Source organism: Phytophthora cinnamomi (genome assembly GCF_018691715.1).
Source record: "Phytophthora cinnamomi strain GKB4 chromosome Unknown Contig50, whole genome shotgun sequence".
NCBI classification, from domain to species: domain Eukaryota; phylum Oomycota; class Peronosporomycetes; order Peronosporales; family Peronosporaceae; genus Phytophthora; species Phytophthora cinnamomi.
This window is the reverse complement of record NW_027150983.1, coordinates 250758-271123: the sequence shown is the minus strand read 5'-3', so window position 1 is coordinate 271123 and position 20366 is coordinate 250758. Positions and strand designations below refer to the sequence as shown.

At 56.0% G+C, this 20366-nt stretch overlaps 7 protein-coding genes across 9 annotated transcripts; 3 read left to right on the top strand and 4 right to left on the bottom strand.

Annotated features, from left to right (window-relative positions):
• Positions 1 to 1703: 1703 nt before the first annotated feature.
• Positions 1704 to 3266, top strand: IUM83_06524 (putative quinolinate synthetase A protein; the record flags this gene model as incomplete). Its single annotated transcript, XM_067930744.1, has 1 exon — positions 1704 to 3266. One exon carries the CDS (start codon positions 1704 to 1706, stop codon positions 3264 to 3266), a length of 1563 nt encoding a protein of 520 aa, XP_067789879.1.
• Positions 3267 to 5496: 2230 nt separating this feature from the next.
• On the top strand, positions 5497 to 7173 carry IUM83_06523 (putative glycosyl hydrolase family 7 protein; the record flags this gene model as incomplete). Its single annotated transcript, XM_067930743.1, has 1 exon — positions 5497 to 7173. One exon carries the CDS (start codon positions 5497 to 5499, stop codon positions 7171 to 7173), a length of 1677 nt encoding a protein of 558 aa, XP_067789880.1.
• A 374-nt stretch (positions 7174 to 7547) lies between these two features.
• IUM83_06522 (putative glycosyl hydrolase family 7 protein) lies at positions 7548 to 9407 on the bottom strand (the record flags this gene model as incomplete). Its single annotated transcript, XM_067930742.1, has 1 exon — positions 7548 to 9407. The coding sequence occupies one exon, from the start codon at positions 9405 to 9407 to the stop codon at positions 7548 to 7550; it is 1860 nt and encodes a 619-aa protein (XP_067789696.1).
• Positions 9408 to 10202: 795 nt separating this feature from the next.
• Positions 10203 to 12020, bottom strand: IUM83_06521 (putative glycosyl hydrolase family 7 protein; the record flags this gene model as incomplete). Of its 2 annotated transcripts, XM_067930740.1 has the most annotated exons (2): positions 10507 to 10611; positions 10692 to 12020. In XM_067930740.1, the coding sequence occupies 2 exons, from the start codon at positions 12018 to 12020 to the stop codon at positions 10507 to 10509; spliced, it is 1434 nt and encodes a 477-aa protein (XP_067789882.1). The 2 variants fall into 2 exon arrangements, with proteins under 2 accessions (XP_067789881.1, XP_067789882.1); XM_067930741.1 differs by having other exon boundaries at positions 10203 to 12020.
• A 1192-nt stretch (positions 12021 to 13212) lies between these two features.
• Positions 13213 to 13799, top strand: IUM83_06520 (Ubiquitin-fold modifier-conjugating enzyme 1; the record flags this gene model as incomplete). The annotated part of the gene is made up of 2 exons (XM_067930739.1): positions 13213 to 13644; positions 13734 to 13799. The coding sequence occupies 2 exons, from the start codon at positions 13213 to 13215 to the stop codon at positions 13797 to 13799; spliced, it is 498 nt and encodes a 165-aa protein (XP_067789883.1).
• A 347-nt stretch (positions 13800 to 14146) lies between these two features.
• IUM83_06519 (WRKY transcription factor 19) lies at positions 14147 to 15235 on the bottom strand (the record flags this gene model as incomplete). Its single annotated transcript, XM_067930738.1, has 1 exon — positions 14147 to 15235. One exon carries the CDS (start codon positions 15233 to 15235, stop codon positions 14147 to 14149), a length of 1089 nt encoding a protein of 362 aa, XP_067789749.1.
• Positions 15236 to 16057: 822 nt separating this feature from the next.
• IUM83_06518 (regulator of telomere elongation helicase 1-like) lies at positions 16058 to 20350 on the bottom strand (the record flags this gene model as incomplete). Of its 2 annotated transcripts, none has more annotated exons than XM_067930737.1 (18): positions 16058 to 16180; positions 16257 to 16640; positions 16733 to 16766; positions 16954 to 17014; positions 17097 to 17375; positions 17447 to 17636; positions 17697 to 17837; positions 17915 to 18109; positions 18320 to 18374; positions 18442 to 18585; positions 18649 to 18692; positions 18758 to 18952; positions 19026 to 19112; positions 19175 to 19315; positions 19390 to 19539; positions 19606 to 19711; positions 19775 to 20124; positions 20207 to 20350. In XM_067930737.1, 18 exons carry the CDS (start codon positions 20348 to 20350, stop codon positions 16058 to 16060), a joined length of 2823 nt encoding a protein of 940 aa, XP_067789747.1. The 2 variants fall into 2 exon arrangements, with proteins under 2 accessions (XP_067789747.1, XP_067789748.1); XM_067930736.1 differs by having other exon boundaries at positions 18442 to 18582.
• Between the last annotated feature and the right edge of the window lie 16 nt (positions 20351 to 20366).

Genomic DNA, 20366 nt, shown 5'->3' with positions numbered 1-20366 from the left:
GAAGCCGAGGCTTTCAGCAGAGCACTTCTCAAAGCAACGGGGCTGCTTGGCGCGGCCCAGAAACAACACCGGTAGCGCGTCCGTGCCGTCAGCGTTGGCCGTGAAAGCAAGCGAAATACGGGTCTTCTTCTTCTTGACCCCTCGCGCCCGTTTCGTACAAATAGACCGAGCCGGGGCCATTGCATAGCAAAGCCCCGTCTCGTCCATATTGTAGATGTCCTTAGGAGGGTAGAGATCCGTGATTTCTTGGAGGCGTTGACGTCCTTGGGCCACGGCGGCGGGGTCAGCGGATCCGGCCTCGCCGGGCCGATTACGGTAGCGAAGGCGATGCCTCCGTTCAAATGCAGTAAGCCAGCCGTCGGAAAACCCCAGCTCCCACGCGTCACACAGCTCACGCTGAATGTCTCTTGCTTTCACCCTTATCAGCTCGCGGGACAGACAGACGTTGTGAGCCTCCACCGCTTGGATCCACGCCCACAGTCGCGTCTCCAGCTCCGCCGAGGCCACCTTCACGGGCTTGCGGCGGTTGCCATCACCGTAGTCCTTGCTCATGATCAACGCGGCCTTCTTGCGTATGTCCGAGACGGTCGACTGGGCTGGCGCGCGCTTGAGTTTGTAGTGCGCTTTAACCCATGCTGCGAGCGCCGCTTGTGACATCGTGGGGCAGTCGGTTGCCTTCTCGATGAGACCTCGCTTCTGATGTATTTTCATCCAGGCCCCCATGGCGTGCTTCTGCTTGTGTCGCTCTGTGTTATTTCTGTAATGAAAACCTGCTAAAGGTTGGCTGTGCGGTTGCTCTACGGCAATGGTTGGTGTGCAGTAGTTCGCGCCAAAACGCCCGCCAAAGTTTTGTAACAATAAACCTTTCCAAATAGATCGCATCTTTTTATCCGGGATATCACTTTATACCAGTACCGGAAGTGGGCGCGCTTACTGTACCAGATCAGCACACCAGCTGGACGGGCAGGCCGACACGTGATCCACTGTCTGTACAAACCTGCAATAATCAATGCATCAACTATTACAGCGTCTTGGTTCGCTACGGTTGGTTAGCATCCACTCGCCCCATACAAGATTTCTATGCCTGCCCACCGAAATTCAGTGAATTACTATCACGGGATGAAACTCTCGCAGCAATTGTATTTTGTGGCCCTTCAGTTCATGTACGTGTAGCTGTGTCTGTGATAACAGCATCGAGGCAACACTTCCTGTGGCAGGTCTTCCAAGCTGAGCAGGAGAATGGTGGATGCCATCCCACAGAGATATCGCCAAATTTCCACCCAACAACTTACTGACAGTAACCGTGGCGAAGCTGGCAGCTTTGCTGAGCGCTGGTCACCGAGGCGTGTCCCCACTTCAAGCCAGCAGATTGCGTCTGACGTGGCGTGCTGGCAATGCGGGATGAGCAGCAACCATCTGTTAACCACAAACAGGCGATATCGTTTTTTCGACCAATCAAATAAGCTCTATCGCTCTCTATATTTTGAGTAATTACAAAACGGACCTCGAGGGTTTCAGCAATTTTCACTTTTCGGCTCTGTCGTCGCATAACGCGAGCAGGTGCTTACATTTCGTGTTTGTATGCCCGCAGCCGTTTCTGGTGGTCAAGCTCTCTCCCCTCGAGCGCCAGCACTGCAGTGCAATCAATCCCCACTTCCGCTTTCGCCCGCGCTCGGACACCTCGTTCCCCCCCTAGTCACAGCATGCGCGCCGCCTTGCAGCTCTCCTCGCGCCGCCTTCGCGTGCCTGTCGCGCGTCTCGCCCGCACACAGTCCACGGCCGCGGCGCCCGCGTCCCTCGCCGCGTCCTGGGACCGGCCGTTCCCCTCCATCCTGGTGTCCGCCGACGGCGTGTCCGCCCAGGGCTCGTTCGCCGAGGCGCAGGCCAACTACCTCAAGCCCGACATGCAGGTCGTGCGCGAGCTGGACGCGCTGCTCCACGACAAGAAGATGGGCATCGTCGCGCACTTCTACATGGACCCGGAGCTGCAGGGCATCCTGTCGTCGCTCTCGTGGCCGCACACGTTCATCGCCGACTCGCTGGCCATGGGCGAGGCCGCCGCCAAGATGGCCAGGAAGGGCATCCAGTCGGTGGCCGTGCTGGGCGTCGACTTCATGTCCGAGAGCGTGCGCGCCAACCTGGACTCGAACGGCTTCGAGCACATCCCCGTGTACCGCCTGGCCGAGCAGAAGATCGGCTGCAGCCTGGCCGAGTCGGCCGAGAAGCAGGCCTACCTGGCCTACCTCACCAAGGCTGCCAAGACGCCCAACAGCCTGCACATCGTGTACATCAACACGTCGCTGCGCAGCAAGGCCTTCGCGCACGACCTCGTGCCGACGATCACCTGCACGTCCTCCAACGTGGTGCAGACGGTCTTGCAGGCCTTCGCGCAGGTGCCAGACGTCAACGTCTGGTACGGACCCGACACGTACATGGGCGAGAACCTGCAGCAAATGTTCGAGCACATCGCGCAGCTCCCCGACGACAAGATCCGCCAGATCCACCCGCAGCACAACCGCCGCACCATCGCCGAGCTGCTCACGCGCTTCGACTACTTTAAGGAGGGCAACTGCGTGGTACACCACATGTTCGGAGACAAGGTGACCCAGCGCGTGCGCGACGAGTACAGCCACGCCTACCACACGGCGCACTTCGAGGTGCCCGGAGAGATGTTCACGCTGGCGATGGAGGCGCAGAACAAGGGTCGCGGCGTGGTGGGCTCCACCTCTAACATCCTTAACTTCATCAAGGCCAAGACGGCGGAGGCGGTGAAGAATCAGTCCGGAGAGAAGCTGAGCTTCGTGCTGGGCACGGAGGCCGGCATGATCACGGCCATCGTGCGCGGTGTGCAGGAGACGCTGAACGCGCAACAGGGAGGAGTCAAGCCCGAGGTTGAAATTATCTTCCCTGTCTCGGCAGATGCTGTCGCGACGGAAGGCGAGGAGCTGGTGCCTGGTGTTGCTGGCGGTGAGGGTTGCTCGACTGCTGGTGGTTGTGCTACATGCCCGTTCATGAAGATGAACGACATCGACGCTCTGTTCCGCGTGGTGGAAGGCGTGTCGGCGAGCGCGACTGGCGTCGACCCGCTGTCGAACTTCTACCCGCAAAAATACAGCGAGCTGATCCAGGGAAAGACTGTCACGGACGTTGGTGTGCAGCCCATTCTTCACATGAAGTCCTTCATGGACGACCAGAAGTTCTCTGATGCTCTGGTGAAGGACATTCAGACTCGGACACCTGGCGCTGGCTGCCCGAGCTCCAACTAAAGCGTTGTTACTCGAATAACGGTCTCATGAATGTAATTTGTTCTGCTTTAACTTATGTCTAACCTCGCATGTACCAGCGTGGGTAGTCGATAAAAATGTTTTGACCGATGATGGGGCGTTGGTGTCTTTCAAGACCTCACAAATTGGTAATAGAGGCAAGCAGTCGTTGAAGAATGAAGCCCAATGCCTGTTTGCAGCAGCAAATACTACAGTATCGTCGTTGATCCACGTTCGTGTCCTCCCAGGTTCGATCACATTATTAACTGAGCAGGCTGTACAGTCAAACGTAGTGAGCATGAGGCAGTCTGGCAACGGCTCGATCCCGTGTCCAGGAGTATTTTCACTTGGTAATCAATCAACCACGTCCTCGGCGAGTCTCGGAACCACAACCAAACCCAAGCGGAGTGAGAGTGGTAACGGCTAATGATGCATGTCGAAATGAACGAACATGAACTGCTGAGGACCGAATAGCTTGTATCTATGGGGAAGGTACCACGATGACGCCTCAGTCACTTGTGACTCGGTACATGATACATGTCGAGAAAAAGTAGTGACTCACTGCCAGGTCTTGAGGTGGGGTGTTCTCAATGGCGTTGAGCCTAGGCACTCGTCAGCCCCAATGCTTCGGCAGAACCAACTGTTATTTTGTGGCGGGCTTCCAGTCTGGTCCATTGGACCATCCAAGTATCTTCTGGATCAGCCCATGGATACAGTTGTTTTCCTGACGCGAGCTCCGCCGAGGTGCGGCCAAGGCGATGTGACGTCAGCGAGTTTCCGCGTACATGTACAGCCACTGGTTTGAGGCGCAGGGTGGTTGATTATTGTCTTGTAAAGTAAACGCAGTCGGTTTTGGCTAAGGCGGTTGGGCGACGTCGTTGCGGGCATGGCCAAGCAAGCGCTGATCACCATCTTGACTGGAATCGGAGGGACGGAGTTTGGTGGAGGGACCTGTCAGTGACAGGCTGTCACTCGGTGTGGCCTCGTAGATTACGAACCAGAAGACGAGCAAGTCCTGCGGCAGGACTCCTACCTCACTCGTACATGTGAGACTCGCATCCTGCGAGTCGAAGCAGAATGGCAAACTTGAGCACAGTTCAACCATCGATACAGTTGCTATTGAATGTATGTACGAGGCACTTCGACACATGTACCGTGTACGTGTATGCTGGATGCCCGAGTCAGCTCTCCGTGACAACAACAGCAGCAGATGTCCTTTAGGCGGGAAGTTCGTCTCGTTGCTTCCCCCCGAGACTCCTTTGCCGACGATCATGGGATGGAAGTTCATCAACGTTAGTGTACATATACTGTTGACGATGGCCCCTTCAGTAAAGGTGCTCTTGGCAGGCATTGGCACAGACTGCGCCGCATCGTGCGAAGTTTCCGCCGGTGATAGTGATCGCGCGAAGTCGACGCCATGCATGCTTTCGCGATGTGCGGCTCAAGGCTTGAGTGTGTCGGTCCCATCACAAGAGCCCAAGGACTCCATGGCAAGGAGACGAGCAAAGTCCACGGACTTGCCGCAGAGTCCCCGTTATTGGCCCTATGCTGCGGCTAAGTTTGAATCGGAAGCACAACGAAAAGAAAACCTAATCGGCTCGCTGCGTCGTCGTTCCTCCTCTCTGGGCCTTCGAACGGCGTTCGAACACCAGAACCACCTGAGATTGTGGACGTCAGCAATCTGAGGCCACCGATACACCTGTCGAAGCCGCACATGCTCTTCGAGCACCAGTTGGAGCATCCAGCCGACATGTTGGCGATGCTTCAAACACGGCCGGTCGGTCTGTGTTGAGGCCTGCAACTCGGGACCGCGACTTTCAACAAACTCACTCGCTGGGTTGATGCGCGAGTCAAAGCCAAACTCGAGCAGTCAGGTACTAGTACACTGTAGAAGCGAGCATTTCGCTGTTAGCACATCTTGATCGCACTCACCGGCCAGCTGGAAGCGCGGCAGAATCTGGTCCAGTCTCAATAGCAGGGCGACCCACGGCGCTGTCAAAGCAGCTGGACACCAAATGGATGCCACCCTAACAGCAAAAGCGGATTAATGGACAGCTCTTCCTTTACGGCGCTGGTCCGCGCTGTCTGTGCCACGGGCGCTGCGTCGGGTGCTCTCTGATCGCTCCGGTTGTCCCAACACGAGGACGGAAGCCACGCGCGTGCTCACGGTGTCCTCACAATTCAATTTGCCTCCGCTGAAGCGCATCGACCACTACCAGCTTCTCTGATCAAGATGCAGACTCCGAGTGCTCTTCGTCTCGCGGCGGCTGCTGCTGCGGCCTCGCTCGCCGTCATGACTACCAACGCGCAGCTTGTCGGCACCAACCAGGCCGAGACCCACCCGTCGCTCACGACTCAGAGCTGCACCAGCAGCGGATGCACCGACGAGGACACGTCCATCGTGCTGGACGCCAACTGGCGCTGGCTGCACAAGGAGGGCACGTCCACGAACTGCTACACCGGAAACACGTGGGACAAGACCATTTGCACGGACCCCAAGACGTGCGCGTCCTCCTGCGCGCTTGACGGCGCCGACTACACTGGAACCTACGGTATCACGTCGGAGAGCAACAGCCTGAGCTTGAAGCTGGTGACGAAGGGCCCTTACAGCACCAACATTGGCTCTCGCGTGTACGTCATGGAATCGGAGGACACGTACAAGGCCTACAAGCTGTTGAACCAGGAGTTCACCTTCGACGTGGACGTGTCGGGCCTCGACTGCGGTTTGAATGGTGCCCTGTACTTCGTCGACATGGAAACTGACGGTGGCATGAAGAGCTTCCCCAGCAACAAGGCTGGCGCCAAGTACGGCACGGGCTACTGTGACGCCCAGTGCCCGCAGGATCTCAAGTTCATCAGCGGCGAGGCCAACATCCTCAACTGGACCCCCAGCAAGACCGACAGCAACGCCGGTACCGGCAAGTACGGTGCTTGCTGCGCCGAGATGGACATTTGGGAGGCGAACAGCATCAGTAACGCCTACACTTCGCACCCGTGCACAGTGACGTCCAAGGCTGGCGGTGCTTACCGTTGCTCGAGCGCCAAGGAGTGCGGCTCTGGTGACAACCGCTACGACGGAGTGTGCGATAAGGACGGCTGCGACTTCAACCCGTACCGAATGGGCAACAAGACGTTCTTCGGTCCCGGCGCGGACTTCACCATTGACACCACCAAGAAGTTCACGGTGGTGACCCGCTTCATCACGGACGACAACACGGCCACGGGCACTCTGAGTGAGATCTCTCGCTTCTACGTGCAGAACGGCGTGACCCACGAGATGCCGCACTCGACCTTCTCGGCCGTCAAGGACATGAAGTCCCTCAAGGATGACCAGTGCTCGGCTGCCAAGAAGCTCTTCGGCGACAAGGACGACCACAAGGCCAAGGGCGGCCTCGCGCAGATCGGCCTCGCTATGAAGCGCGGCATGGTGCTGACTATGAGTCTGTGGACGGACAACGTCGCCCAGTGCCTGTGGCTCGACTCGGACTACCCCGTGACGGCAAGCGCCTCGAAGCCTGGTGTCTCGCGCGGCACGTGCGCTAAGACGTCCGGTGTCCCCAAGGAGGTCATCGCCAAGCAGGCCGACGCCACCGTTCAGTTCAGCAACATCCGCATTGGTGACATCGGCTCGACGGTGAAGGGCATCAAGGCTGGCACGACCACCACGACCCCGACGACCAAGAAGACGACCCCAACGACGACCACAAAGCAGGCCACCACGCCGTCGGCGGCCACTACCGAGACTGGCAAGGAGGCTGACCCGAAGGAGGTCGGTGCTGACGCCGACACGGAGGCTGCGTCGTCCGCGTCGACTCCCGATACGGAGGCTGCGTCGTCCGCGTCTACTCCCGATACGTCCACCGATTCGGCCCCCACCACGTCCACCAGCTCGTGCAAGCGCCGCCACTAGATGCCATTTAAACTCTGATGTGTGAGAACGATTATGTGTCGAACTAAGAGCTGAAGCACCTGTAGCTTGCGTTAGAATCCTTAATGGAAATGTTGTTCCTTGTGAAGTTCCCATCCGGTCTATTACATGTACAATTCGCTCACGTCAGGTTGAGTCACCTGAGCGATCAGGCTGAGGTGACATGTCGTCCTTCTTCAGTGCGGCTGTGTTGTTACTTAAGTACAAGTTGCAACACCCAATTCTAGAGCAAACTACATTTCCATTAGGAGTCTAACCCAATCTTACTACGTGAGGCTGATCACTTTAGATCTTACGACTACGATACGCACGACACAGTCCAGAACCATCTTCACTTGGACACCCTTTGCTCACGTCTAGTGCCTGCGAGCACGAACCTTGCACGAACTCGTCGACGTGGCCGGGGCCGGCGTGGCAGTTGAAGCAGCATCAGTATCGGAGCTCTCTTCTGCAGTCGAGTTGGCTTCAGCATCGACTTCAGAGGCGGAGTCGGTCTCATTGTCAGCCCCGTTGGCCTCCGAGGAAGCTGTAGTTGTCGAAGTCGAGGTGCCGGTCGACGTTGAAGCATCCGACGAAGTAGTAGACGGCGATGTGGACTGAGAAGTCGTCGTTGTGGACGTGCTGCTGGACGGTGACTCGTCGTCCGCGGAACTGACCGAGGCGGTCGGGGAAGTCGTCGTTGTGGACGCACTGGTGGACGCTGAAGTGTCCGCGGAACTAGTTGATGTGGACGGTGATGTAGTTGACTTGCTTGTTGAAGTTGAAGTCGAAGTGCTGGTGGACGTCGAGGCGTCTGACGAGCTGATCCCGTCCACCGTGGTGCCGATGTCACCGAAGCGAATGTTGCTAAACACGACGGTGGCATCGGGCTGCTCCGAGATGACATCGTCAGGGATACCCGTCGTCGTGGCGCACGTGCCGCGAGCAACACCTGGGTCAGAGGTATCAGCAGTCACTGGGTAGTCCGAGTCCAACCACAGGCAATAGGCAGCGCTGTCCGTCCACAGACTCATGGTAAGCACCATGCCACGCTTCATCGCAAGACCAAGCTGCTCGAGTCCGCCCTTGGCCTTGTGGTCATCCTCGTCGCCGAACTCCGTCTTCGCAGCAGAGCACTGGGACTCCGTCAACGAGTTCATGTCTTCGATGCCCGACCACGTCGCGTAGGGCATCTCGTAGCTGACATCATCTTGCACGTAGAAGCGAGTGATCTCACTCAGCGTTCCCGTCGCAGTGCCATCGTCAGTGATGAATCGCGTCACCACCGTGAACGATTTCGTCGTATCAATGATGTAGTCCGAGCCCGGACCAAAGAACGTCTTGTTACCCATCCGGTACGGGTTGAAGTCACAGCCGTCCTTGTCACACACTCCGTCGTAGCGACTGTCACCAGAGCCGCACTCAGTCTCGCTCTCGCAACGATACGAACCACCTGCACTCGACGTCACCGAGCAGGGGTGCGAAGTGTACGCGTTGCTGATGCTATTCGCCTCCCAGATGTCCATCTCAGCGCAGCACGATCCGTATTCACCGGTGCCCGAGTTGCTGTCGGTAGCACTAGCCGTCCAGTTGAGGATGTTGGCCTCACCACTGATGAACTTGAGGTCCTGCGGGCACTGAGCGTCACAGTAGCCCGTGCCGTACTTGGCGCCGGCGGCGTTACCGGAGAAGCGGCTCATCCCGCCGTCGGTGTCCATGTCGACGAAGTACAGGGCGCCGTTGAGACCGCAGTCGAGGTTCGACACGTCCACGTCGAACGTGAACTCCTGGTTCAATAGTTTGTAGGCCTTGTAGGTATCGTCCGATTCCATGACGTACACACGAGAGCCGATGTTGGTGCTGTAAGCACCGTCGGTCACCAGCTTGAGGGTGAGGCTTTCCGTGTCAGCCGTGATGCCGTACGTTCCAGTATAGTCCGCACCGTCGAGCGCGCACTTGGATGCACAAGTCTCAGGGTCGGAGCAAATGCTCGTGTCCCATTCGTTACCCGTGTAGCAGTTCGTGGTGGTGCCGACCTCATACAACCAACGCCAGTTGGCATCCAGCACAATGGACGTGTCCTCGTCAGTGCATCCACTGCTCGTGCAGCTCTGCGTGGTGAGGGACGGGTGACTTTCAGCCGTGTTCGAGCCGGCCTGCTGTGCGGTTGCGGTCATGGCAGCGAGCGAGACCGTCGCCGCGACTGCCACGAGGCGAAGGGCGCTCGGAGTCTGCATCGTGGAAGGTTAACCGGAGAAGTGGTTGATGGGCTTCGGCGAAGGCAAATTGAATTGTGAATGGCGAAGGCAAGCTCGTCGGCTGGGCCGCACTCAAGTGCGATCATTGGGGACTGGTCTCGAGCGCTGTAGGGGGTGACCACGACAAGCTAAGCCCATATCAACAGCTATCTGCTGCACGCAGCTGGTTTGGCGATATCTTCCTTCGTGCGAGAAATATCGCTTTTCATCGACTATCTTGCTCTCCTCTACCCGTGACGATGGCCCCTGCAGTGCAGGCTGCACTCCCTTGGGTGTTCACCACCTTCGTTTCCGCTAATGCAGTGGTGGCTTTAGTGCAGGCAGGCGCGTTTCCGAATCGGGGCGTCCAACTATAATAGGTTGAGCCGGACCAGGATCAACGTCAGCGTTGACTGGCCAGATGGAAACAGCTTGTTGGTCCGAAGATTCCTTATCCAAACTGATGCTACCGCGATCACCTCGACCGTGAGCCCACCTCTCAATGTTGCCGGTGAGGAAGTAAGTCGTTCGTGCATCACGCACCAGCTCTACTTTGGCTGTTTTTAGTCGAGTTTTCGCGCTAAACATTTCAACATTTGCCGCAGATAGTCAAGCTGAAGGCACAAAATATCGTCACCCTCGATGTCACGTACGGATACAACACCCAAAGCTGAAACAACGTACAAACTCATTATTCGCCCCAGGCGCTGTTGTTCTGCTAGCAACCTCGCTCAACTTCATACGACAAGCAAATGCACACGTCACTACGGAAATGTAACATCTAAACACCAATGTCTAGTAGCCCTTCGTCTTGCACTGCTTGGCCGGCGCCTTAGTCTTGGTAGCTGGTGCGCGTGTACTAGCACTTCCCGAGCCAGATTCGGTGGTCGATGGGCTGTCCGTACCAGTGCTAGCGTCCGCAGGGGCGGTAGTCTCACTTGTATCCTGACTCGACTCCGCTACAGAAGAAGTGGACGCGTTGTCAGCATCTGCACCAGTCTCAGCGCTCGCATCGGTTGAAGTTTTCGAGCTAGATTTTTTGGTGGATGTGCTTGTGGACGGAGCAGTCGTCTTGGTCGATGTCCATGAACCAGATGACTCAGTTGACGCTGATGGAGCAGAGGTCGTTGTGGAAGCACTGGGAGACGACGAGGAGCCCGACGCACTCGTCTTGGTTGTCGTACTGCTGCTGCTTGAATCGGTGCTGATACCATCCACAGTTGTGCCAATATCTCCAAAGCGGATGTTGCTGAAGACAACGGTGGCATCAGCCTGCTCGGAGACGACAGTGTCCGGGTCACCACTCGTCTTAGCACACGTGCCACGCGCAACACCGGCCTTTGATGCGTCGGCGGTGACCGGGTAGTCTGAGTCCAGCCACAGGCACTTCGCCGCATGATCGGTCCATAGGCTCATGGTAAGCACCATGCCGCGCTTCATCGCGAGGCCGAGCTGAGCAAGTCCACCCTTAATCTTGTGGTCATCCTTATCGCCGAATACCTTCTTCGCTGCAGAGCACTGCTTATCCGTCAGCGAATTCATATCCTTAAGGCCTGACCACGTGGAGTATGGCATCTCGTAGGTCTCGCTGCCTTGGATGTAGAACCGCTTGATATCGCTCAGAGTGCCTGACGCACTGCCATCCTCCGTGATGAAACGCGTTACTACCGTGAACTTCTTGGTGGTGTCGATCGTAAAGTCCGAGCCAGGACCGAAGAACGTCTTGTTACCCATCCGGTAGGGGTTGAAATCGCAGCCATCCTTATCACACAGGCCATCGTAGCGGTGAGCAGTGCCCGTACCACACTCGGTCGCGCTCTCGCAGCGGTATGATCCACCAGCCTTCGACGTCACCGAGCAGGGGTGCGAAGTGTAGGCGTTGCTGATGCTGTTCGCTTCCCAAATATCCATCTCGGCGCAGCATGAACCATAATTACCGGTGCCGGAGTTGCTGTCGGTGGCGCTGGCCGTCCAGTTGAGGATGTTGGCCTCGCCGCTGATGAACTTGAGATCTTGAGGACATTGAGCATCGCAGTACCCCGTGCCGTACTTGGCACCAGCCTTGTTGCCCGTAAAACGCTTCTTGCCACCGTCGGTGTCCATGTCGACGAAGTACAGGGCACCATTCAAACCGCAGTCGAGGTTTGACACGTCCACGTCGAATGTGAACTCCTGGTTCAACAGCTTGTAGGCCTTGTACGTGTCATCGGACTCCATCATGTAGACACGCGAGCCGATGTTGGTGCTGTAAGGGCCCTTCGTCACCAGCTTCAAGCTCAGGCTGTTGCTCTCCGACGTGATACCGTAGGTTCCAGTGTAGTCGGCGCCGTCAAGCGCGCAGGAGGACGCGCACGTCTTGGGGTCCGAGCAAATGGTCTTGTCCCACGTGTTTCCGGTGTAGCAGTTCGTGGACGTGCCCTCCTTGTGCAGCCAGCGCCAGTTGGCGTCCAGCACGATGGACGTGTCCTCGTCGGTGCATCCGCTGCTGGTGCAGCTTTGTGACGTGAGTGTCGGGTGGGTTTCGGCCTGGTTGGTGCCGACAAGCTGCGCGTCGGCAGTCATGACGGCGAGCGATGCCAGCGCCACAAGGCGAAGAGTAGACGGAGTCTGCATCTTGAACAGAGGAGCCCGAAGTGGTCGATGCGCTTCAGCGGAGGTAAATTGAAATGTGAGCAATTGGTGTTCGTGCATTGGAAGCTGCTCAAAGGAAACGAGGGCGACAGAAGCGTTCTCCATGGATGCTGCTTGGCAGCACAGACGCGACTCCGTCAAGCGCAGCACGCGCTCGCCTAGAAGTCCGTCCTGTTGGCCCTATGGTCTTGGTGAGAGCATGTTGCCGCGTGATCATGCACACCGAATGAGCGACGCTGTCACCGATTGTACTGAGCGCTGGTTCTCTTTGCGCCTGAAACGGACAGCGGGACGGCAGGATCGCCGCGCGCCAAGCAATTCTGTGGTGAAATTGCGATGACTGCCACTGTTGCAGTCGTAAAACTGAAGCAGCGGAAGGTTCGTCCCGAGCAGCTGTTCCCATTTACTGAAGTTGAAGCCTAGTCCGGCACCGCGAAAGTCTCAGCAGCAAGGCCTGCACCGACGCTTGTCAGACTTCACACAGTGCCACCAGTCGGACTTCACACATGCCTGCTGCATCGTGTCTTTGGTGTCCGTGCTCGACGGCTCCGCGAAGCAGACACGTCAAGACGCTGCTTCTGATTCGAGTCACTCGTTGCCATGCTTTAGTTCCGCCGCAGCAGACGATGGGGCCATCCTCGCGTCGCTTCCGTCGCGCGTGCTTCGGCGATCACGAGCATGCAAGTTCGTCGAGCTCACCAAGTAGACTGCAGAGTCGAAATTGCCTCGGCTCACATCGTACTTCGAGGTGCAGATGCATCTCATGTTTCCTTCCTGCCTTTTCACGTGAGCCCGAAACATACTTCAGTCGAAGCAGGGTTCTCCGTTCTGCATGCACACTACTGCAGCAACCACGACAGTCTGCACGAAGGCTGCATGCTGAACACCACGCTCGGCGACCACGAGGTCGCGCGTAGGTCGCCTGGAAACATGCTGGTCGAACTTGACTTTACAGTGCGTGTTTCTGCCAGCCGACCAGCAAACGCCTGCCAACACGTGCTTGGGTGGGGCGATTCCGTCCGCCCAGCCGGCTCGGGCGTCATGTTTAACGGGTCTTTGCGTCGAGCTCAGCTGAGCTCAGCGCGATGTCTTCCGCACACATCATTGTGGGCCATCCGTCGCCCTCTGTCCCCGAAACACGTGTGCGCCAATTCCGAAGCAGCACAGGACGACGATGGACGCGCCGATCGACGAGGGCACCAAGCGCACGGTGCAGAAGATCCCGCTGCTGGCCACGCGCGCGGGCCCGCGCGACGGCGAGCAGTGGACCAAGCGCCTGAAGGAGGAGTACCTGGCGCTCATCCAGTACGTCAAGATGAACAAGGAGGCGGACAACGACTGGTTCACCATCGCGTCCAACAAGGCCGGCACGCGCTGGACGGGCAAGTGCTGGTCCTTCCACAACGGGCTGCGCTATGAGTTCGACCTCGAGTTCGAGATCCCAGCCACGTATCCCGTGGCCAACCCGGAGCTGTGCATCCCCGAGCTCGAGGGCAAGACGTCCAAGATGTACCGCGGCGGCAAGATCTGCCTCACCATCCACTTCGCGCCGCTCTGGCAGAAGAACGTGCCGCGCTTCGGCGTCGCGCACGCCCTCGCGCTCGGAGTGAGGCGCACATACACACACACACACACACACTGCTGCACTTGCGGCCTTGACCGGGTTCTGACTGTTGTTGTTTTTTGCTACTGCAGTTGGCTCCGTGGCTCGCTGCGGAGGTGCCCGACCTGGTGGAGCGCGGCGTGATCACCCCCGTGTAGATGCAGAGGAAAGTGGTGCACGCCCTTGGTGGCTGGGCTGGAGATCGCTGCTTTGAGGTGCAGACGACGGGTTTTGAGGGCGAAATGCTAGTGGCAGAGCTGAGGAGTTCAGCAGCTTTGGGTTTTTATACATCTTCCTTTGGATTTGTTACTCTGATGCGCTTGCTGTCTGTAGTCGTGCATCGGCACGTAAATAATGCAGTCTACGCGGTCGGCGCTCGATCGGCGCACTTGCTCGCTTCGGTTGCGGAGCGGCGCGGTTAGATGGGGTTGTCTGCTTGACGGTGGTGGTCTCAGCGTGTCTGGCCCGATGCTAGGCACTGTGTGGAAAGCGGGGGGTCCTTGAGTTACGGCAGGAGCGAGAAGAGGCGGTGCGGAGACAGCAAGGTTGGTGACGGGACGGGTGCGGGTAGCATACATAGAGACGAAGCTGGGGACGACGTGACTATCGCTGGCATGTTGGAGTGGGAGCGCTGCGACTCGCCGTGTGAAGCTGGACCGCTGGAGCTCATTTTGGTGTGGGCGCAGCAATATCCTGAGCGTTGGGCCCACTTGGGGCATCCGAAGTAGTCGCACCGCTTGCCTCCACCGTGCGAGCGGCACAACCGGTTCTGGTGAGCGTTCTTCGTGCAGCCACTGACGTTACACTGGCGGCCTCCGCCGTGCGACTTGCACAGACCGCGCGTTTGTGCGAACTTGGAGCATCCGTCTTTCTTGCAGCGCGAGCCGCCGCCGTGTTCAGGGCACTTGCCTCGACTGAGGGCGGACTTGTTGCAGCCGGAAATGTTGCAGACCTTGCCACTGTGACGATTGCAGAAACCTGCCGAGCGGCGAAGGTTGGGACAGTCGGGGTATGTGCAGCGCAGTTGTTTCCTGTCATTGCTCGAGGATGAGGTGGCGGCAGTTGACGACTTTTTCTTCTTGAGCGGGGGCATCGTCAGCAGTGGCAGCGGTGCAGGTGGGAGACATGACGTCAAGAAGGACACACCGGACTTTTCGGACTTGACTCCACGCATGTCCGAGTCCATTGACACACTGTCCTGGAAAAACGGTTGCGGAAGACGTGCGAACTCTTGAACAAACACGCGAGGTGGCGAGACAATCGCATTGACAACGGAGGCGGGCAGCGGAGACTGGTTTGGCAAGGAGAAGCTAGCGCAACTGCGGCTGGACAACGGCTGCAAGCGCGTGAAGTGGGGTGAGTTGTCGAAACAGATCTGTGGAAATGAGACGTCAACTTGTTGGTTGCTGCGCTTGGAGAGGCCGGGAGTCGAAGCACCGAGTGAATCCCCGTACAGCTTGGCGGGTGTGGGCGGCAGCTGCCGGGGCGACGCAAACTCGCCCTCGAGGAGCAGCTCGCGAAGAATGTCACTTTCCTCGGAGCCTACAGCCGACGCCCGTCGGTCTGTTTCAACGAAGCCATTTGCGAAGAACATCTTGGGACACTGGAGATGAAGGAGAGAGTTGAGTGACCAGCTACGTGTTGAAGTGTGTCGGTGGGACACTTCAACAAACGTTTAGGTGGAATACAGCAAGCTGAAGAGGCGTGACTGTGGGGAATGCTTCGCCGTAGGGACGGGAAGTCGAGAAGTGATCTCGAATCCGCAATCGTCGGGTGGGGCAATGTGCCAAGGTCGGAACGCAGAAATGCCAGTCGATGCAACAACCGGTCACCCGCCAGTCAAGGCAGCTGCTGCCCTACTGTGCAAAACGACCCGCGCGTTTCCGAAACGACCAGTTGGCCTCAGCGTTGGTTGAAGAGCTGGTTGGTATTGACGGTCAGACTGTTCCGCGAAGACCAGGAGTTGCCACCACCAAGCCGTGCACTAGCAGACCACGCCCAGGGCGCTGTCGTTTGCCGTTGGCAGGTGTGCCGTTGACCGCCTATTAATACCGTTGCTGCGCAGCGGATTCATCCGTTTCAAGCCAGATGACTCTGAACGCTACGTTGGGCCGTTGGAGCTCGAACCGTTATCGGACTCCAAAATGCATAACGGATGCCACCACTGCAGCAAGTGCGGGGCACGCAACTGAGCGTGGCGCGAAAACGAGCGGGGTATGCACACCAAGCTCCAGGATCGGTTTTCTGTGTGAGCAGCGACTCCGTGGATCATCTGAGGCTGGAATCCAAAACCACCACGAACGGATCAGGATGAATTGACAATCCAATTCAACACTCGAGGAGGCACTAAAGTGACGAGACACGGGTTGCCGCTCACCACATTCCCATTTCTCTTGGTCGGTAAGGACTCGTCAAGTCAAGCGTGCCTCCCGCTTGCATATCGCCCTGACGAATCTTTCGCTGCTCGAATCAAACTTAGTTGCTCTAGCTTGATTGGGACCTTGCACACCGGGCAGGAGGTGAATCCATCCTTTTCCATCTGCATTAGTCGATTAGCAAAATAATCAGTATACTCCATTTTCCCACACCCGTACATCGCATCCATGGTTGATTACCTTTTTCCAACAAGGATGGCAGCAAATGTGGCCACAATGTGGTGAGGCAAATGCCTTGCGTGTGATATCGTAACACACAACGCATTGTGGGTCCTTGATGATCGCTGCCGTTGGAATGTGCACATGCTGAGTCTTCCTCCGCTTTTGCTGAAGCCGTTCGAAGAACGTTGACATGTCTTTAGACCGTGCTTGAACAGAGCCCCTTTGAGCACCGCCAGCTACTGTGATATCCAGTCCATGGCTCTTGGCAGCCTCAATAAACCGATCGCACATGGCACCATTCAATACCTTCGGCATCAAGTCCAATAGCTCCTTGCAGGCTGGTTCTCGAAGAAGATCACAGATGCCACTCAAAGCTGCATCGAAATCTTCTCCAGCGTGAAGCTGTCGCACAAAGCCGTACAGTTTTGGGACGTCAGCAGGCTGAAGCACCTTCCTTGCCACGGCGGGAAATTCGGCTGCAAACACTTTCTCGCCTGTCGTCTCTCCATCTGGTGTAGCGCCAGTTTCCTGTTTAGCCGAAAATTGTTGTCTTGCACTTTGCCACGACTGCGTGTCATCCCCATCGACAACAATGGCGCTATCAACGCTACCATCTCCGTTCAGGATCCTTGGTGCCGTAAATGGACGTGCAATCGAAGACGTTGTATTGACCATTGCTGACTTGGATGTAGATATGAGCAGTGAGCCCAACGACCGTTTCTGATGGACAACTGGCCTTGGCATGGCTGGAGGCGGCAATACTGCTTTCCTGGGTTCTAAACATTGAAATAATGCAATATCTGTCGGTTAACAACCAGACCAATTTGTACTGAATCAGTAACACAACGCCAAACCTACCTGTTATCTCAGGATCAGGAGGATGCCGAAGAAGCTGTGGGTTTACATATGACTGGCCATCTCCAATCGCCGTTTGAGAGCCTGACAGCTCCGACGCATTCGTGGATTGGCTAATCTGTTCACTATCGCTATCAGATGACACCTTGGAAGCCTTTGACAACGCTCTCTTCGACAATCCAATAGACTTGGGCTGCTGCAGCACCTTCTTGACAGATGTCTCTGGTACTGCCCTTGCTTTATTGTTCTTGAAAAATCGAGTCAATCCAATATGTGCTTCACCTGCAAATATGTTACACCACGGTAAGTAACCGATGTAGCTTCACACAACAGTTGAAGGGTATCGCACGAACCGTAGCCTCTGCATGTGTGGCAATAGGGTTGCAACCATTTCGATAAGCATTCCTGCTGCTGCTTCAGCGCAAATCTCTCATCCAGTAAAATGATGGCTCCATAATCATGCCGATGACGAATGACACGTCCAATGGCTTGGTTGACTGCTCGCGACGCTTGCTGGATATACCACGCGTTGCCAGTAAGTTTCTAGCACGAAAGAATGTTAGCGGATTGCTGGCAATACATTGGCGACGTCCAACTACTTACCAATTCTCCAGTAGGCACTACTGATTCATCCAATATGCTCTTCTTCAGAACAATCTTCGGGTCTTTCGTTGGTGGGAAAGGTAAGCCAGTGATAACGACTGCTCGTCCTTTATCGTTTGAGAAATCAATTCCTTCACTGACCTATTTCACAGCACAGACCACACATACGCAATTAAGTTCACAAGATAAGACCGAAATGGTACGTCCTACAGTCGTACCTTTCCTCGACACACAGCAAAAAATACTGCTCCTTTCGGATTGTCTGTGATAGCTTGATGATATTCATCAACCACTGCTTTAAAATCCGCACGACCCCGCGGCTCCACAAATGTTTGCTTCTGTTGGACGATGCGGTCCCAAATCGATAAAGCTGATTCACCCACTGCGGGACGCCGCCACTTGTCGATGCTCTCCTCCAAAATGGAATAGGAAGGGAAGAAGACAAGCAAACCGTGGGGAACGAGACGAGTAAAATTCACGATTGTGTTCCCCAGTTCCAGAAGGTAAGTTTCAGTCGACCGGAAATTGTAGCTTGAATTCAATCTTTTGCCAGTCACACCAGTGCCCACCACACCCACCCAAACCTGATCGGCGTCAACCACGTGATTGTTTTCAAGGCGTACCGGGAAGTCGATCCCGAGCTCTTTGACCGTCGTATCAAGCGGAGAAAGAGTTCCACTATGACACATCGACAATGATGTAATTAGATACCAACATCAATTTGACTCATAATAATCAACCTTACCTCGTTAGGATAACGTTGTGGACGTTGTTGGCGCAAATTTCACGGAAAGCTACTCCAGGATGGAAGCACCAATAATTGAAGACACGGGTAGTCGTCTTATTTTTCCGACCACCGTTGAACAGGCGACCTGCATTTGAATACCTGCTATGGAAATTTCCCCAGGAGTTAATAGATTACTTCGGGTCATGAGGAGGCATCTTGACGCACCTTTCTCGGACTTCTTGAATGTGAACCCTATAGTTTTTTGCTGACTAAAAACAAAATCGAATATTAGAGTTGGATTACTGACGAATTCAGCGAGTCCAAAGAGGGTCACCTGCAGATGCTGCTCTTTGCTTCGAAAGATAGTACCCAAAAATGACAGCATCGTATCGAGCTTTGAAGCAGCTCGTTGCGAATCATCTCCTCCATGTGCCACTTCTATAATTTCTTCAATCATGTTGAGAACAAGCGGACATGTCTCGAAGTTCACGTTGAACTGCTCAAAGAATTCAAAAATATACTGCCCCGGCTACAATGCATAACAATGTAGGCTTCAGTGAATCGAACGCACTGGAGTTAATTTTATTGTACGCTGTTCTCACCTTCGTGAACCCTCCACTCGAGGACAGCGGGAATCCGTTAAGACCTTTGTCAATCTCCATGAAGAGCGCTCGGAGCGTTTGAGTAGACTAGCACGGGTATCGTTAGACACATTATCGCATGTGCGCAGAGAGAAGCATAATATCCATACCTCCATCGTTAGATTGCTGCCAGCTTCCAGTTGAACGTTATTGTTTTGCAGAGCCCTGATGAAGGTGTCAACTTCAGAAATGCACCCAGATATGTCGTTCGATGAAAGCGCGTAGGACGCAGCTTCACTGGCTATCGATTCCTGGGCATACCACGGTTCACGCATATTAAACAACAGCCCACGTACATATATGCAAGCCTCCAACGTGTGCGTACCACATTGTGCGCTTCGTCGAAGATCAAGATCGAGTTTTCAATAGAAATACCGATTGAGCGACGAGCCATAGGATCAATAAGATAGTTGTACGGCACGAAAATAATCTCAGCTTCAGGTAACATATTCCGTGTCAGGAAGAACGGGCAAATCTGCAAAACGGGCACAAATCACCGTTAATCATCACGCCTGACGCCGACTATACGCCCAGCACCCACAGTCTTCTCCTTCATAGTCGTCACCAGCTCTTCAATGTCCATAATTGGTTGCGCCTGCTTCTTGGACCTCTTTGCGTACGCATCGAAGCCGAGTTTGTACATGCACCTAGAGCACCCATCTCCTGATCAGAACCAGTCCTTAATCTGCATCGCCAGCCACGACACCAACCTCCTGTCCTTGCAGGTGGAGCGACACGCGAGGTTCTGCCGCGTGCCTCGCAGCTTGGACACCTTCTCGTTCACGCAGAGGTGCTCTCTGGAGCCCAGCACCGCCACGCTGGGGCGGTAGGACGTGTTTTTGAGCTCCTGCACCACCTGCTTCAGCTGCGAGTGGGTCCGCGACGAGTAAATGATCCTGGGCAGCTGCGGCGAGTCGCTCTCTGCGTCGCTGCCGTAGCCTTCGTAGGCCAGCGTCACGCCCGGACGCTTCGCAGCGCTTGAGGCAGCCGTTGCGTTCATTCCCAGCGTCTTCTGCAGCTGCCGCCGCCATGCCAGCGTCGCGCACAGCAGACACAGCGTCTGCTCCCAGAAATTTCGATAAAATACGTTAAGTAAAAGTTATAGTAGGGATTTCTTATAAGATCTGCAAAGACTGGCGGACCTTGCCCGTGCCCGTGGGGCTCTCCAGGATGGCGTTCTGCTTGGACGTGAGCGCCAGCAGCACCTTCTCCATGTACACGAGCTGCGAGTCGTAGGGCGGGAACGGGAACTCCACGGGGATCCCGCAGATCTCGAGCCACACCATCACTCTTGCGCTCTTC